Genomic DNA, 18,326 nt, shown 5'->3' with positions numbered 1-18,326 from the left:
TCATATTTGTACATATTGTATGTGCTGGTGTTGTTCTATTGTTGTTGTTATTGTTGTATTTGCTGTTGTCGTTTTTGTCTCTCTCTCTAATCCCCCTCTTATCCCCACAATTTCCCCCTCTGTCTTCCTTTTTTTCTCTTTCTATCACCTCCGGCTGCACCAAATGATAATATAAATACATTTAATAAAGTTAAATTCAAATAAAGCAACAAGAGAAGTATCCTACACTTCTCTTTTGTAAAGTAAATCTGAACAGCCGATACGGGCATCTACATCAACTATATGATTTGCCTGAGAAGCTGGACAGGACAAAAAAAAACAACATAAAAAGCTCTAAAACGCATCTCAGTTATTAAACACATTTTAATTTCCGTTGTGCACATTAAGAAACTATTACAGGAGTTGTATTGTAATTAAAAAAAAACATGAAATTACCTTGCTCATCAACACATTATAATGGGATTGTCTGTGAATGTACCCTCTTGTACAGGAAGGGGTGGTATGCATCTTAACTCCCCTTCTCAACACACATAATACGCACCTGGGGACTCAATTATAAAACATTGTGTGGATTTCAGCATTAGCACAAACTTCAATAGATAGATAGATATCAATCAATCAAATCAATCAATGTTTACTTATATAGCCCTAAATCACTAGTGTCTCAAAGGGCTGCACAAACCACTACGACATCCTCGGTAGGCCCACATAAGGGCAAGGAAAACTCACACCCAGTGGGACGTCGGTGACAATGATGACTATGAGAACCTTGGAGAGGAGGAAAGCAATGGATGTCGAGCGGGTCTAACATGATACTGTGAAAGTTCAATCCATAATGGATCCAACACAGTCGCGAGAGTCCAGTCCAAAGCGGATCCAACACAACAGCGAGAGTCCCGTTCAGAGCGGAGCCAGAACATTTGGCAGAAATACCGGACAAGTCTACAAACTTTATGGCTGGCTCACATCGTGGTCACTCCGTGATCACGTACGACCGCCAGACACTTCTGGATGTGGACACATCGGGCCGTTTTGGACTGATAGACGCGTGCTTGCTAGACCTGCTAACTAGCACGGGAATACTTCGACGGCTACATCCAGCGGCCTGTGAAGCAGGGGAGTATAGTAGCAGCGGGGGCCGTCTACGGAGCAGACGCCAGCGGTGTGATCGGAAACGCGGATGTCGAGCGGGGCTAAAAACAAAGCAGAAGGCTAATCCCCACAGATCACCACTTCCCGATAGATAGATAGTACTTTATTTATGTATCTGCACAAAACAATTTCAGATTTGTATAACAATGCTGCATACACTAAACATTCCCTTCTCATTATAAAGCTTATGCATACTCAGTGGCTTAGTGGTTAGAGTGTCCGCCCTGAGATCGGTAGGTCGTGAGTTCAAATCCCGGCCGAGTCATACCGAAGACTATAAAAATGGGACCCGTTACCTCCCTGCTTGGCTCTCAGTATTAAGGGTTGGAATTAGGGGTTAAATCACCATAAAATGATTCCCGGGTGCGGCACCGCTGCTGCCCACTGCTCCCCCCCCCCCTCTCAGGGGGTGATCAAGGGTGATGGGTCAAATGCAGAGAATAATTTTGCTAGTATGTGTGTGACAATCATTGGTACTTTAATTTTATGGTGAGGATTAGGATTGCGATATGAATAATGTACATTTGGCTGACAACAGAGCTTTTTACAAACATCCCTATATTGTGGTAATGCATGTTGATGAGGACACATTCTAATTGTGTCCCGCAAATTTGACAGCAACAAGTGAACGTAAGCATCCTCGACGAACTGTACAAGTCTCGCTAGCTGGTAACGTCCCCACTTCTCAGTCAGCCATTCTTGCCTCCAGTGTAAAGCATTGCCTAAACAATTGATTGATTGATTGATACTTTTATTAGTAGATTGCACAGTACAGTACATATTCCGTACAATACTTAATCATTGGTACCACTAAATGGTAACACCCGAATAAGTTTTTCGACTTGTTTAAGTCGGGGTCCACGTTAATCAATTCATGGTAAAAAACCGCAAAGCGTACATGATTTAAAAAAAAATCTGATTTATAAAGCTATGCTGCGCACACTTCTAGGAACTCTTCTTAATATTAATCACACCTGCAGTGAATCGTGCGCAGAAGACTTCCTTTCTTTTGTCCTCCCACTCCTCCTACCTCAAACATCCAGAAGTGTTCATGCAAATTAGCTCATGAATATGGTGATGATTTTGAAGATCAAGTGTTGGACTGCCAATGAAGGAAAGTGTTATTTTTCAGACGGAAAGTGTTCTCTTCAAATTGGTGCTTATTACGTCAAGTGCCATCCATCCATCCATCATCTTCCGCTTATCCGAGGTCGGGTCGCGGGGGCAGCAGCCTAAGCAGGGAAGCCCAGACTTCCCTATCTCCAGCCACTTCGTCTAGCTCTTCCCGGGGATCCCGAGGCGTTCCCAGGCCAGCCGGGAGACATAGTCTTCCCAACGTGTCCTGGGTCTTCCCCGTGGCCTCCTACTAGCTGGACGTGCCCTAAACACCTCCCTAGGGAGGCGTTCGGGTGGCATCCTGACCAGATGCCCGAACCACCTCATCTGGCTCCTCTCGATGTGGAGGAGCAGCGGCTTTACATTGAGTTCCTCCCGGATGGCAGAGCTTCTCACCCTATCTCTAAGGGAGAGACCCGCCACCCGGCGGAGGAAACTCATTTCGGCCGCTTGTACCCGTGATCTTATCCTTTCAGTCATAACCCAAAGCTCATGACCATAGGTGAGGATGGGAACGTAGATCGACCGGTAAATTGAGAGCTTTGCCTTCCGGCTCAGCTCCTTCTTCACCACAACGGATCGGTACAACGTCCGCATTACTGAAGCGACCGGAATGAGAATCAGCACCTCCAAGTCCGAGTCCATGGTTCTCGCCCGGAAAAGGGTGGAGTGCCATCTCCGGGTTGGGGAGGAGACCCTGCCCAAGTGGAGGAGTTCAAGTACCTAGGAGTCTTGTTCACGAGTGGGGGAAGAGTGGATCGTGAGATCGACAGGCGGATCGGTGCGGCGTCTTCAGTCAAGTGCCATGATAAGATTAATTTTGGAGGGCTGTGTAATGTCATACATAATAAAAGTGACGATCGGAGTGGCAATATTTGACCAATCATAATGACGGCTCCCTTGTGACTGAGAACTGTTGCTGAGATAAAGAAGAACATCACATGTTTGCCAAGTCCTTGTCCAAATAATGTTTTTAACATTTGTACTGTCTGTTTTTTTGTCAAAGAAGACATTTGGTTTAATAACACAAATGAGCAATATTGAAAGTTCTTGTGGGCCATTGGCACCACCTACAATTAGTTTCATTCCAATTACTTACAGCGCTCAAATTTTACCGCAGCATTTGCTGTAATGCCCCAAAAATTGACCAACATTTGCGGCAAGAACATGCCGTGACCGCACTTGACTTTTTACTTGTTAATGGACAAGGGATGTAACAGTAAACAGTATGATGATCATTTTCGATAATTCTTGACTGTTAGTAATACGGTCAGATTTTTTTTTAATGACAATGATGCGCTTGGTTTAATGTAATTTTCCCTCGCTTCCTGTCGTGCGTATAAAGCGCACTGCTGTGTTTAGATGGAGACAGGTGTGGACAATATTGGAGACGGACACACTTGTCCCCACACTAAAAGTCTACAGTGAAGGAGACAACTATTTGATGTTTTGCAGCAGGCGATGTGTCGTGAACATTGTCACAACTTGGTTATAAAGTCTTTACATTGTTTACTAGGATGTCAATCAATCAATCAATCAATCAATCAATGTTAATTTACATAGCCCTAAATCACAAATGTCTCAAAGGACTGTACAAACCATTACGACTACGACATCCTCGGAAGAACCCACAAAAGGGCAAGGAAAACTCACACCCAGTGGGCAGGGAGAATTCACATCCAGTGGGACGCCAGTGACAATGCTGACTATGAGAAACCTTGGAGAGGACCTCAGAAGTGGGCAAACCCCCCCCCCCTCTAGGGGACCGAAAGCAATGGATGTCGAGCGGGTCCAACATGATACTGTGAAAGTTCAATCCATAGTGGCTCCAACACAGCCGCGAGAGTTCAGTTCAAAGCGGATCCTAGACAGCAGCGAGAGTCCCGTCCACAGGAAACCATCCCAAGTGGAGGCGGATCAGCAGCGTAGAGATGTTCCCAACCGATAGACAGGCGAGCGGTCCATCCTGGGTCTCGACTCTGGACAGCCAGTACTTCGTCCATGGTCATCGGACCAAACCCCCTCCACAAGGGAGGGGGGGGACATAGGAGAAAACAGAAAAGAAGCGGCAGATCAACTGGTCTAAAAAGGAGGTCTATTTAAAGGCTAGAGTGTACAGATGAGTTTTAAGATGTTCACTCCTTTATTTAACTGCAAACTGTATCATTGTTCAAATAGCATGAATACTAGCAATAATGTTTGGTCATATCATCGAATTAAACCAGGCGGTAATGATTGTTTATTCGATGTGTGAGGTATCACTCCGGGGGGTTTTTTGTTGTTGGCCAAACTGTTGGACTGAAACACTAGGGAGGCGTTGGAGAAGAACGAAGTTTGTTTATTAGACTTCATCTTCATTAGCCAAACTGCTTTGTGTTTTATTTTGGTATCAAAAGGTAAACACCAGGTTTTGTTTACATTAATTGTTTTTTTTTTCATGTCACTTCAAAAATCCTTCATGAGTCATCATTTTGTTAATGTGTTATTGTGTATAGTTAATTCCTATACGACATATTTCTGCTCAAACTCATAATGGATCTGTCAACTACATGATGTACATAACTTTAGAAAGAAAAAAAAAACTCGATAAAAATGTGAAAATAGAGATAAAGGCATCACGTAATAAAAAAAAAGCTGACAAGTTGATGTGATTAAAGAATTAAAAAAACAACTAATATTTGTCTATAAATATATGGATAACGTTTATCTAAAGTCTTTTTATTAGACATTACAAATGGCATGATGTTATTACGTTCACACCCCAACACTGCTTTACTTAACAATCACTAATCATGATTTCAATATTGATAACAATAATCTTAATTACTACTTTGGCCATAAGTATGTATGTGTGTATATATATATATATATATATATATATATATATATATATATATATATATATATATATATATATATATGTATATGTATGTATGTATGTATGTGTATATGTATGTATGTATGTATGTGTATATATATGTATGTATGTATGTGTATATATATGTATGTATGTATGTGTGTATGTATGTATGTGTATATGTATGTATGTATGTATGTATGTGTATATATATGTATGTATGTATGTGTGTATGTATGTATGTATGTGTATATATATGTATGTATGTATGTATATACATGTATGTATTATGTATATACATGTATGTATGTATGTATGTATGTATATATATACACACACACACATATATATATACACACACATATATATATACATATGTATATATATCTATATACACATATATATACATGTGTATATGTGTATATATATGTATACATATATATGCATATACACATGTATATATGTATGTATGTATATATCTATATGTGTATGTATATATATATATATATATGTTTATATGTATATGCGTATATATATATATATATATATATATATATATATATATACATTTTATTTCGAGGCAGGGTATATATATATATATATATATATATATACCCTGCCTCGAAATAAAATGTTTGCCTTGGTGCCCTTTTAATTTGCTTTACTTTAAGGAAACACTTGCCTTGACCTTAAAAAGTTAAAATTGGAGACCTGCAGTTATACAAATGATTTTACAGGATTTAGCAAATATTGCATGAAATGTTTTAAATGTTGTCATCAGTCCGTGCTAGTAATTGATGGCTTGTGTACAGCTGTTTCAGGCAGAGCAGAGGTTGCAGAGGTTGCAGCAGCAGTTAAAGGACATGCGACAGGCTGCAGCTGATGCCAGTCCTGATAGTAAGTTTACGACACTGCAGTTTTAAGGGGTCTCTCATTTGAGAGGTTTGCGTACATGAGCCCTTCTGATATTGATTATCTTTAAGTTATTATAGTATGAAATGATCTAGTGTCAAAATGTCCACTTCTGTTTTGAATCATGCATTCTCCAATTGACACTTAATGAAACGGTGTGTATAATGCTCACAGTGGAAGGAACTTTAACTTTATGTTTGTTGTTTGTATATATATTTGTAGTCCTATCAGTGCTCGCGAGTGTGGTCATTGTCAATGTTAGAAATATATTTGAGCCAGGAATGACTAAAAAGCAGCCCACAGCTTTTTTTTGGCCTGCAGCACATTCTAAAAAAAATACAATCGCCCCAAAACACAACAAAATTGTGGGGACTGGGGGCAAAAAGGTGTAATGTAAGAAGAAAAAAGTTGCTCTCTGGTAGACAAATTTTAGACAATCCTGTTTTAAGCTGTCCGTCTTCTCCAGGCTTAATGAAGAGGCTGGAAGAGGAGATCAAGATCAATTCCTACATGGTCTCTGAGAAACTCCCCAAAGAGTTGGAAGTTCTCAGGCGTTCAGTGAAGTACCTTCAGAAGGTGGTTTCAGAGCCTGCTATGAGCCATGGTGATGTCCTGGAGCTGGGGGACAAGGTCTGGTCTGTGTATGTGTTTCTTTGCCGAACATAGACAGTCATAATGTCCTCTCATCCTTTTATAGATCAAAGAAGTTGACTCCCAGATAAATCAGCTGATTGAGAAGAAGATGGTGAGAAGCGACCCGATAGATGACAAGCTGACCCTCTACAGACAGCAGGTGCTGACTTTCAGACTTTATTTCCTTTTTAAAATGTTTGTGGTCTCTTTTCTCTTACCGGATGTGTTTATGAAGATCTAGCAGATGGTCTTTTATTCTTGTCTTGGGTCCTTTTTTCACTAGAACATGCAAGTTAACTCCAGGGCAGCATGAAAGAGCTGCGTGGTGTAGTCCTGTTTATGTACAGTAGGTTGTCCTCAACTGATTTGATTTTATATTAATCTATTAATCTTAAGGCTAAGAAGTATATTGACAAATTTTGGGCCGTACAGTCGTGCCTCCATTTTCATATGCCCTACGTTTTGTTCGATTCAAATTCCGGTGAAAATTTGCCCCAGGAAGTATTTAGCTTTTTTTTCTGCATGGAAAACTATAATTATTCTCTATAAAATGTGTTTTGTGTTAGGTTTTCTTTGGGAGTCTACAACGGAATAATTGGTTTAAATTATGTCTTCTGTTACTTCTGTTGCTGATTCAGTCATTGAACAAAAACTGATGTACCACTGTACACTTTATGGACAAAGGTATTTATGATAATAATAATAATACATTTTACTTATAAGGCGCCTTTCTGGGCAATCAAGGACACCATAGAAAATCAAAACAATAAAATCAAATGGATAAAAACAACAATGATCGATAACAATGACAATGAATAAGCAGTCAGGATTAGGTGTGTTTTGAGTCTTGATTTAAAGAGGGATATTGAGTCTCAGTTACGAAGGTCTGGTGTTAAGGAGTTCCAAAGATGAGGGGCAGAGCGACTGAAAGCTCGGGCACGCACGGTGGACGGTTTAAATAAGGGGACAGTGAGATGGATGGATGAAGAAGAGCTTAGGGAACGTGAGGGCGTGGTGACATGGAGCAGGTCAGAGAGATACGACGGAGAGAGGTTAAGGATAGCTTTGAAAGTGAGGAGAATTATTTTAATGTGGATACGGTGTTTGATGGGTAACCGGTGGATCTGCTGCAGAACAGCGGTGAAGTGATGGATTGAAGGGGGTCTGGCGATTATCCGGGCTGCAGAGTTCTGGAGAAGCTGAAGTTTGTGAAGTGACTTGTGAGTGAGACCAAACAGGAGTGAGTTGCAGTAGTACAGAGGCGAGGTGACCAGGCTATGGACTAGTTTGGCAGCAGTATGTTGGGTAAGGGATGGGCGAAGTCGATTAATATTTCGTAGATGAAAGTAAGCAGACCGGGTAATGTTGTTTATGTGGGCTTGAAAGGAGAGTGTGCTGTCAAGGATGACACCCAGACTCTTGACTTTGGAGGAGGGTGAGACAGAGGAATTGCCGAGAGTAACGGTTGGCTAGAATGGTTTTTGTACCTACAAGTAAGATTTCGGTTTTATTACTATTGAGTTGAAGGTAATTGGATGAGAACCACTGCTTGAGTTCACCGAGGCAAGTCTGTAAGGAAGGAAGGAGGAAGAGAAGCAGTTGGTTTGGTTGAGATGCTGAGCTGGGTGTCATCCGCATAACAGTGAAAATGTATTTTACATTTACAGAAAACATTGCCAAGGGGAAGAATGTAAATGATAAAAAGCAGGGGACCAAGAACAGAGCCCTGGGGGACACCAGAGGAAACGGGAGACAAAGGGGATTGGCACATAAAAGACCATCCTATCTGCAATAATTGGGAAAACTATAATTCATCTCTTTTAAATGTGTTTTGTGTTAGTTTTTGGGGGGAGTCTACCATGGAATAATTGGCTTTACAATATTTCTTAAGTTACTTCTGTTGCTGATTCAGTTTTTGAACACAAATGATGTACCACATGTAAACTTCATAGACAATCGTATTTATTGGCACATAAAAGACCATCTTATCTGCAATAACTGACAGTATAAGGAAATATAAAGTTGTTTTTTTTAGATGTAGCAAGTTCCTGACTTCTGGAAAGACGTTTTTTTGGAATGTCCAGAAACACGTATGTGTTTTTCCCACAGATATGGAAGCATTGAATTGTCCAAAATGTCACACGAATTAAGATTGAGAGAGTATACCCTAATTGAGTGTCTCTAATGTAGCGTCATTGTCATTGCTCACACGGTTCCCCTGGGGTTTAAAATTGGCTGAGAATTTGAGAATTGACCCATTTGTTTAGATTTGCTTTGTAATGTGACCCTTGCAGGCCTCCATCATCATCCGTAAGAAGGAAGCAAAAGCAGAAGAGCTGCAGGAAGCGAGGGAGGAGTTGGCTACAGCCGAGCGGCAACTAAAACACAAGACTGACCAGTCAAGGGCCTCCAACGGGGAAGAGGTCATCCGGGGTGATGAGGTACACGTCTGCTTGTGTTTGGCACTGCCGCAAATGAATACAGTCGTCCATTGTCAGACATTTTTAAAGTTTTATCCTGCTGGTGTGGGTTTGTCCGTCCAATTCACTTTGATGTTTGTTGGAGGTGACTGATAAGATCACTCATGAACTTTAATATGTACTCGTACTTTTTTTTTAAAGCAAAGAAAACAAGAGAGGCTATTTATGTTCCTATCCAAACACGGACCGCTCACTGTCTTAACAGTACGCATCCCTTTTTCCCTCACTTGCTCCCCTGACCCCCCACATTCCCATAAAGATCTAAAAATAGAAACCGACTGAGAAGATCCAGAACAAAACGCCTGGAAGTCACTTTTTCCCTTCGTCTTTAGTGTACGCATTCGCTTAACTTAGGCAACTGGAACAGACTTGTGCCCAAAATGGTCTTCTATTTTTTCAATCAATCAATCAATCAATCAATGTTTACTTATATAGCCCTAAATCACTAGTGTCTCAAAGGGCTGCACAAACCACCACGACATCCTCGGTAGGCCCACATAAGGGCAAGGAAAACTCACACCCAGTGGGACATCGGTGACAATAATGACCCAGTGGGACGTCGGTGACAATGATGACTATGAGAACCTTAGAGAGGAGGAAAGCAATGGATGTCGAGCGGGTCTAACATGATACTGTGAAAGTTCAATCCACAATGGATCCAACACAGTCGCGAGAGTCCAGTCCAAAGCGGATCCAACACAGCAGCGAGAGTCCCGTTCACAGCGGAGCCAGCAGGAAACCATCCCAAGCGGAGGCGGATCAGCATCGCAGAGATGTCCCCAGCCGATACACAGGCAAGCAGTACATGGCCACCGGATCGGACCGGACCCCCTCCACAAGGGAGAGTGGGACATAGAAGAAAAAGAAAAGAAACGGCAGATCAACTGGTCTAAAAAGGGAGTCTATTTAAAGGCTAGAGTATACAAATGAGTTTTAAGGTGAGACTTAAATGCTTCTACTGAGGTGGCATCTCGAACTGTTACCGGGAGGGCATTCCAGAGTACTGGAGCCCGAACGGAAAACGCTCTATAGCCCGCAGACTTTTTTTGGGCTTTGCGAATCACTAACAAGCCGGAGTCCTTTGAACGCAGATTTCTTGCCTGGACATATGGTACAATACAATCGGCAAGATAGGATGGAGCTAGACCGTGTCGTATTTTATACGTTTTTGCGCTGACAAGTCTTCCAAAAACATGAGTCATGTCCTAATTAATTGACAGGGAGAATAAAACATGAGAAATCATTCACCTTCTGTTGTCGGTGCATTCACTAAGGTTAATATACAGATACTTTATTTCCAACATACAAATAAAACGGTTTTCTGTGTTTAACATGTGCCTTAGTGGCAGGTAGTAGCAACCATGAAGTAGATACATATTTTCTGTCTGTAATTTTGCTGGAAGTTAACCTAAAATACAGAAGAGCCCCGTGTTCTATGGAGTTGTTTTTTTCCTCCATTAGAACTGCAACTTCAACTGAAAAACTTGGAATAATGGATCCACCAATAAAAATCACTAAAATGCAATGTTCTGGCTACATAATAATAATAATAATAATGGATTAGATTTATATCGCGCTTTTCTATTGTTATATACTCAAAGCGCTCACAGAGAAGTGGGAACCCATCATTCATTCACACCTGGTGGTGGTAGGCTACACATGTAACCACAGCTGCCCTGGGGTAGACTGACGGAAGCGTGGCTGCCAGTTTGCGCCTACGGCCCCTCTGACCACCACCAATCATTCATTCATCATTCATTCATGTGAGCGGCACCGGGGGCAAAGGGTGAAGTGTCCAGCCCAAGGACACAACGGCAGCGACTTTCATGTCCATAGGTGGGAAGCAAACCTGCAACCCTCAGGTTTCTGGCACGGCCGCTCTACCCACTACGTCATGCCGCCCCTGCTTATCACAGTTAGTAAATGCATTATCAATAAAGATGAATATAGTTTACATTTTTATGAATTCTAATGCCAAAACGGTACTTTAAAAACATTTAAAAAAATAAAATGACCCCGTTTTATTTATATGGAATTTTGTGACGTGTAAGTTGAACCGACTAGTAATTTAAATATTTCAGTGCTATAAATTAAAGGCCTACTGAAATGAGATTTTCTTATTCAAACGGGGATAGCAGGTTTATTCTACGTGTCCTACTTGATCATTTCGCGATATTGCCATACTTTTGCTGAAAGGATTTAGTAGGGAACATCGACGATAAAGTTCGCAACTTTTGGTCGCTAATAAAAAAGCCTTGCCTGTACCGGAAATAGCAGACAATGTGCGCGTGATGTCACGGGTTGTGGAGCTCCTCACATCCTCACATTCTTAACAATCATGGCCACCAGCAGCGAGAGGTGTTCTGTGGTCTGACAAGTCCACATTTCAAATTATATTTGGAAACAGAGGACGTGGTGTCCTCCAGAACAAAGAGGAAAATAACCATTCGGATTGTTATAAGCGCAAAGTTCAAAAGCCAGCATCTGTGATGGTATAGGGGTGTATTAGTGCCCAAGGCATGGGTAACTTACACATCTGTGAAGGCACCATTAATGCTGAAAGGTCAATACAGGCTTTGGAACAACATATATTGTCATCCAAGCAACATTATCATGGACGCCCCTGCTTATTTCAGCAAGACAAGTGTTACAACAGCGTGGCTTCGTAAAAAAAGAGTGCAGGTACTTTCCTAGCCCGCCTGCAGTCCAGACCTGTCTCCCATCGGAAATTTGTGGCGCATTATGAAGCATAAAATACGACAGCGGAGACCCCGGACTGTTGAACGACTGAAGCTCTACATAAAACAAGAATGGGAACGAATTCCACTTTCAAAGCTTCAACGATTAGTTTCCTCAGTTCCCAAACGTTTATTGAGTGTTGTTAAAAGAAAAGGTGATGTAACACAGTGGTGAACATGTCCTTTCTCAACTACTTTGGTACGTGTTGCAGCCATGAAATTCCAAGTTAAATAATATTTGCAAAAAGAAATAAAGTTTATGAGTTTGAACATCAAATATGTTGTCTTTGTAGTGCATTCAATTGAATATGGGTTGAAAATGATTTGCAAATCATTGTATTCCGTTTATATTTACATCTAACACAATTCCCAACTCATATGGAAACGGGGTTTGTAATAAGCACTTATTCTATTTAGTTTTTGGGCATCAAGCCGATACTAAGTAGTTACAGGGCCATACGTTGGCCGGAATTTATAGTCTTCATGTGTCCAAAGATGTATTTTCTAAATTTATAAACATAACTAAAATTAAAAAATATTTTTTGAATATGAAAAAAATGGATGTAATCATTGTAGTATCGACTAGATACGGCTCTTGTACTTGATATCGTTACAATCGATGTATGTTTAGACCAGGGGTCTCAAACTCAATTCACCTGGGGGCCACTGGACGCAGAGTCTGGGTGAGGCTGGGCTGCAAGGAAAGATTTCTTAAAAAAAATATGACGTTTCAAATTGTATCCCTTGTGCAACTTTCTCTGTGCAAATAAGACACCTAAGGGTGCCCCTGTGCTCAACTAAGAAATATTGCATCTCCCACTTTTCCTAGAATTGTCTTTGCACCAACCCTTCTATTCACTGCAGGCTTTGAAAAAGACATGTTTGAGGTTGTGGAATATATTTGTAATTAGCCGACGCAGGGAGAACAATGTTATTTCCGTAATGTGTGTCGTTCCGCTTTTCCTCCCTACAGCAACACGGCGGTCGGCGGATGATAGCCGGGAAAGTACCGGTATAGCGAGCGCATAAAAGTGACGGCTCCCGGAGTGTTATCCGGGCGTCATATAGAAATATACCGTTCATCGTGTGAGGCAATGCAAATTAAACAATGAAAAAAAAACAACGGTTTGAATTGGTCCAGGTTACCAGGGACTGTTATTACTGACGGACAGGTGGAAAACCCTCGTCTCCATTGCTATGTCTCGGTCGCTTTCACTCATTGGCCGCTTTTCCACTAATGCAGGGGTAGGCAACCCAGAACGTTGAAATAGCCATTTTGGAACCAAATAACACAACGCTGGCAAGCGCCATTCATATAAAACTCACAGGCCGCACTAACATTAAACTTTCATATTAGGTTGGGGGCCGCAAAATAACGTCTCGCGGGCCGCTGGTGTAGACCCATTGTTCTGTTTACATTCAGGAGCACTAGCTTCCTTTTAGCGGTTAGCTATTGTACCCTTTAGACCATGGGTGTCAAACTCTGGCATTCACCGCTAATACTCATACTTGCCAACCCTCCCAATTTTCCCAGGAGACTTCCAAATTTCAATGGCCCTCCCGAAAATCTCCCGGGGCAACCATTCTCCCGAATTTCTCCCGATTTCCAACCGGATAACGATATTGGGGCCGTGGCTTAAAGGCACTGCCTTACGCGTCCTCTACAACCTTTCGTCACGTCCCTACATAGAAACAGCATGCCGGCCCAGTCACATAATTTATGCGGCTTTTACACACACACACACACACACACACACACACACACACACACACACACACACACACACACACACACACACACAGTTAATGCAAGGTATGCTTGATCATCAGCCATACACGTCACACTGAGGGTGGCCGTATAAACAACTCTGACACTTACAAATATGCGCCACACTGTGAACCCACACCAAACAAGAATGACAAACACATTTCGGGAGAACATCTGCACCGTAACACAACATAAACACAACAAAACAAACACCAGAAACCCTTGCAGCACAAACTCTTCCCGGACGCTACAATGCACACCCCTCCCACCAAACCCCGCCCACCTCAGGTTGCCTCAGCTAAAAGCCTGAGCCCTGACATTAATGAACTTGCATCCAAAAAAAGATAGATAGATTGATAGATAGTAGTTTATTGATATCTTCAGGAGAGTTCCTTCAGGAAAATTAAGATGGCTTGGACACATCAGATTAGATCAGTGTGTCGCAAACTGAGCAGTAAAAAGGTCTGAATGGTTGATGTATTCATTGTTATTTTATTTTCAAATTTATTAGCCTGTGAAAAAAATGAATGTTGATTTTTTTCCTCAGAAGGCTAAAATAGAAAAGAGGCATTCAATTTTTATTTAAAATGTATTTGATATGCCATTGATATTTTTTCATCATTATTATTATTATTATTATTTAAAACTCAAATTTGCATGTCACTATAAAGTTATATAAGCCTTGCTAGTTCAATCAATGCAAAACTTGTTTGGGTCCCTATTAAAAGGTTAATTTGTTCAACCTTGGCCCGCGGCTTTGTTCAGTTTTAAATTTTGGCCCACTCTGTATTTTGAGTTTGACACCCCTGCTTTAGACAGTGAATTGATTATGGATTGATTTATACCATGAATTGTATAACGTGGACCCCGACTTAAACAAGTTGAAAAACTTATTCGGGTGTTACCATTTAAAGTTAAAGTTAAAGTACCAATGATAGTCCTACACATACTAGATGTGGCGAAATGATTCTCTGCATTTGACCCATCACCCTTGATCACCGCCTGGGAGGTGAGGGGAGCAGTGGGTCAATTGTAGGGAATATGTACTGTACTGTGCAATATACTGATAAAAGTCTCAATCAATCAATCAAACCGGGGATGTCAAAAATGAGCTGCAAATTTTTAATGAAAAAAACTGCTGTTCTAAATGTGTCCAGTGGATGTCGTGATAGCAATTCAATTGTAACCCACATCACAGTGTTTAAAGATGACATGTCAGCTGACTTCTAAGTGCCCTCTGGATTGGCTGCCGCTACTCCAATCAGCGCTGGACCAAGCAATCAGCTGCTCCTGTTGTGGCTGGCAGCAGACTCTTGCTGTAGCGACACACAGTATCTTCTTTCATAGTAAATTATCCACTCAACGGGTAAATATGGAAACGGTGACATGCAAAGACTTATTAAGTCGACATGAGCATCGTCTTTGTCTTTAAGAGTTCTGCGCAACGCTCGCAATTGGTTAACGCAGAAGAAAAAAATATTCCGAACGCTTGTCACCTCTGGTGAGCTACTGTGGATGAAGAGGACAGATTCCGTCAATTAAATCTGCATAACACACATTTAATTGTAGCATTAGGGTTCAGTGCACAGACGCAGCTGATTGAAAGTCTGCTCTGGCCTGCAATTTCTGAGACATTGCATTGCATCTAAAAGAGATGCCTTGGCAACAAGAAATAAACAGCTGGTGTCTGCTTCTGGGATTTTAATGGCATTGGAAAATTACTCATTTATTCTAAGAAAGCAATAACCTAAGCAAAGCAATGGGAATCCTTTAAAGGCCTACTGAAATGAGATTTTCTTATTTAAACGGGGATAGCAGGTCCATTCTATGTGTCATACTTGATCATTTCGTGATATTGCCATATTCTTGCTGAAAGGATTTAGTAGAGAACATCGACAATAAAGTTCGCAACTTTTGGTCGCTAATAAAAAAGCCTTGCCTGTGTCGGAAGTAGCAGACGATATGTGCGTGACGTCACGGGTTGTGGAGCTCCTCACATCTGAACATTGTTTACAATCATGGCCACCAGCAGCGAGAGCGATTCGGACCGAGAAAGCAACGATTTCCCCATTAATTTGAGCGAGGATGAAAGATTTGTGGATGAGGAAAGTGAGAGTGAAGGACTAGGGAAAAAAAAAAGACGAGGGCGGTGGTAGCGATTCAGATGTTATTAGACACATTTACTAGGATAATTCTGGAAACTCCATTATCTGCTTATTGTGTTACTAGTGTTTTAGTGAGATTATATGGTCGTACCTGTACAACCTGAAGGTCGGCTCCGCACCTTTCTTCAGCACTTGTCCACCGGTGGTGGCGATGCCTATCTCTGCCCTTCACAAGGGACCCTCTTCGAGACACAATCTTTCGAAATGATCGCTGCATAATACACTGTAATTTGTGTGTGTGGTCCAATCCAACCGTGTTCCATAGTAAAGCTTGACTGTCATCTTTCGGGAATGTAAATAATGAAACACCGGCTGTGTTTGTGTTGCTAAAGGCGGCCCCAATACATCGCTTCCCACCTACAGCTTTCTTCTTTGATGTCTCCATTATTCATTGAACAAATTGCAAAAGATTCAGCAACATAGATGTCCATAATACTGTGGAATTATGCCATGAAAACAGACGACTTATAGCTGGGAACGGTGCTGGAACAAAATGTCCTCTACAATGCGTGACGTCACGCGCACGCGTCATCATAACGCGACGTTTTAGCATAATACTTCCGCGCGAAATTTAAAATTGCAATTTAGTAAACTAAACCGTCCGTATTGGCATCTGTTGCAATGTTAATATTTCATCATTGATATATAAACTATCAGACTGCCTGGTCGGTAGTAGTGGGTTTCAGTAGGCCTTTAATGTAAAAGGCTATGTTTGTGTGTTTTAACTATGTTCAAAAATGGAACCTTATCCATTATTCCTAGAAATTATTTTATTACTGGATGTGAATATCCACGTACATGTCAAAGAATGTCAAACAAGCAACTAGAGGGGTTTCAGTTTCACATTATATTTCAAATGTGCAATTTGTATGTTCTTGGTGTCTTGTGTTTGGACAGTGATACCTCGGTTTTGGTTAGTAGTCTGCTCCAAAAGGTCAAAATGATGAAAACTGAATTTTATAACTACAGCTAATTTTCCTCATAACAAATAGTCTGTTCCAGGCGACCAGATGACACATTTTATACAGAATGACAAAAATTGTTTTTGCAGAAAGCAATGTGAAATACATAAAAAATGACCATTGAAAATAATAAATTCACATTGAACATCACCTTTATGTTTATTGAAGACTCCTGTTTGGTAAGACAGCGATATGTGGAGAAGGAGGACAGGAAGGCAGAAGTATTTTTGTACTTTGCTTTGAGTTCTTCCTCAAATTCATGATGTTTTTCACCCTCTTAACAAAGTCCTGGCGCTTGGAACTTTTTTTGACCCTATGATGTATTTATTTTGCAGTCCTACTCAATAAAAACACAATCTTGCAGCCTAATTTAATAAGGCGGTAAACAACGTGTGCAATTTATAAGACTGCATGTACTATTAGTGGGCGTGTTGCATGCGATTTACCGCATGTTCAAATGTAAAGTAATTAAATGAGGATTTTGCGTGTATTATATTGGGCATCACCATGGAGACACTCTCAGTTACTTTGATTGATTGATTGATTGATTTAAACTTTTATTAGTAGATTGTTCAGTACATATTCCGTACAATTGACCACTAAATGGTAACACCCGAATAAGTTTTTCAACTTGTTTAAGTCGGTGTCCTCCTTAATCAATTCATGTTATCATACTGTGGCTTATTCTGTGTTCACACATGCAGGAGACATGTACTACTTTTATGGGCATTTTTACCGCCGCGCTGGAGCCTATCCCAGCTTCACTCGAGCGAAAGGCGGGGTACACCCTGGACAAGTCACCACCTCATCGCAGGGCCAAGACAGATAGACAACATTCACACATAATGTGTTTATTGATATGGGACAAATGTCATTAGAAAACGAATCAATTTAATTTATTTTAATAGGTCCTTAAATCCTTAAGCAGCAGCAATATTATAAAATGATTGTGGAAGGGGCGGGGCCTGCAGGCCTGCAGCGAAGCGGGGTGTGCCAGGACCGGCCTCGAAGTCAGGTGCGTAGATGGCCCAGGTGGGCCTTATTATTTAATTACCTGTCACTCTGTTTTAAGCAGCAGCCGGGGAGGAGACGTAGTTGGAGCTGGCGTGAGAGCGAGAGCGTGCCTATCACACTCACAAAACACAACTGATGGAAAGCAACACACAGACTTTGAGTAAAAAATAAAACTGTCTTGAACCATGAAACTGGCCTGCAGAGAGATGCTTGGTGGTCTGGAGGACCCGCTGGAAGGCGACTTCCACAAATTGTGGCAGTCGCTTTCCAGCAATTGTCTTTTGTGGGAGTGATAGGCACGCTCTTGCTCTCACGCCAGCTCCAACTACCTCTCCTCTCCGGCTGCTGCTTAAACAGAGCGACAGGTAATTAGATAAAAAGGCCCACCTGGACAATCTACGCACCTGTCGCTGACTTCAAAACCGGTCCTGGCACACCCTGCTTCGCTGCAGGCCCGCAGGCCACTCCCCCCACCACAATGATGTAGCTGGATAAATGATTAGTTTAATATTTTTTATTTCTGACGATC

General features: G+C 41.3%; 1 protein-coding gene across 2 annotated transcripts in view; it reads left to right on the top strand.

Annotated features, from left to right (window-relative positions):
• ift81 (intraflagellar transport 81 homolog) overlaps positions 1-18,326 on the top strand; it is a 79,120-nt gene that overhangs the window by 14,983 nt on the left and 45,811 nt on the right. For both annotated transcript variants that reach the window (XM_061907018.1, XM_061907017.1), the window contains exons 7-10: positions 5,938-6,022; positions 6,504-6,667; positions 6,735-6,830; positions 8,965-9,111. In XM_061907018.1, coding sequence (XP_061763002.1) covers positions 5,938-6,022; positions 6,504-6,667; positions 6,735-6,830; positions 8,965-9,111 — 492 coding nt within the window. The remainder of the gene's footprint in view (positions 1-5,937; positions 6,023-6,503; positions 6,668-6,734; positions 6,831-8,964; positions 9,112-18,326) is intronic.

This window comes from Nerophis ophidion, linkage group LG07 (assembly GCF_033978795.1).
Source record: "Nerophis ophidion isolate RoL-2023_Sa linkage group LG07, RoL_Noph_v1.0, whole genome shotgun sequence".
Taxonomy (NCBI): domain Eukaryota; kingdom Metazoa; phylum Chordata; class Actinopteri; order Syngnathiformes; family Syngnathidae; genus Nerophis; species Nerophis ophidion.
The sequence above is the reverse complement of the archived record's forward strand: the minus strand, read 5'-3'. Positions and strand labels throughout refer to the sequence as shown.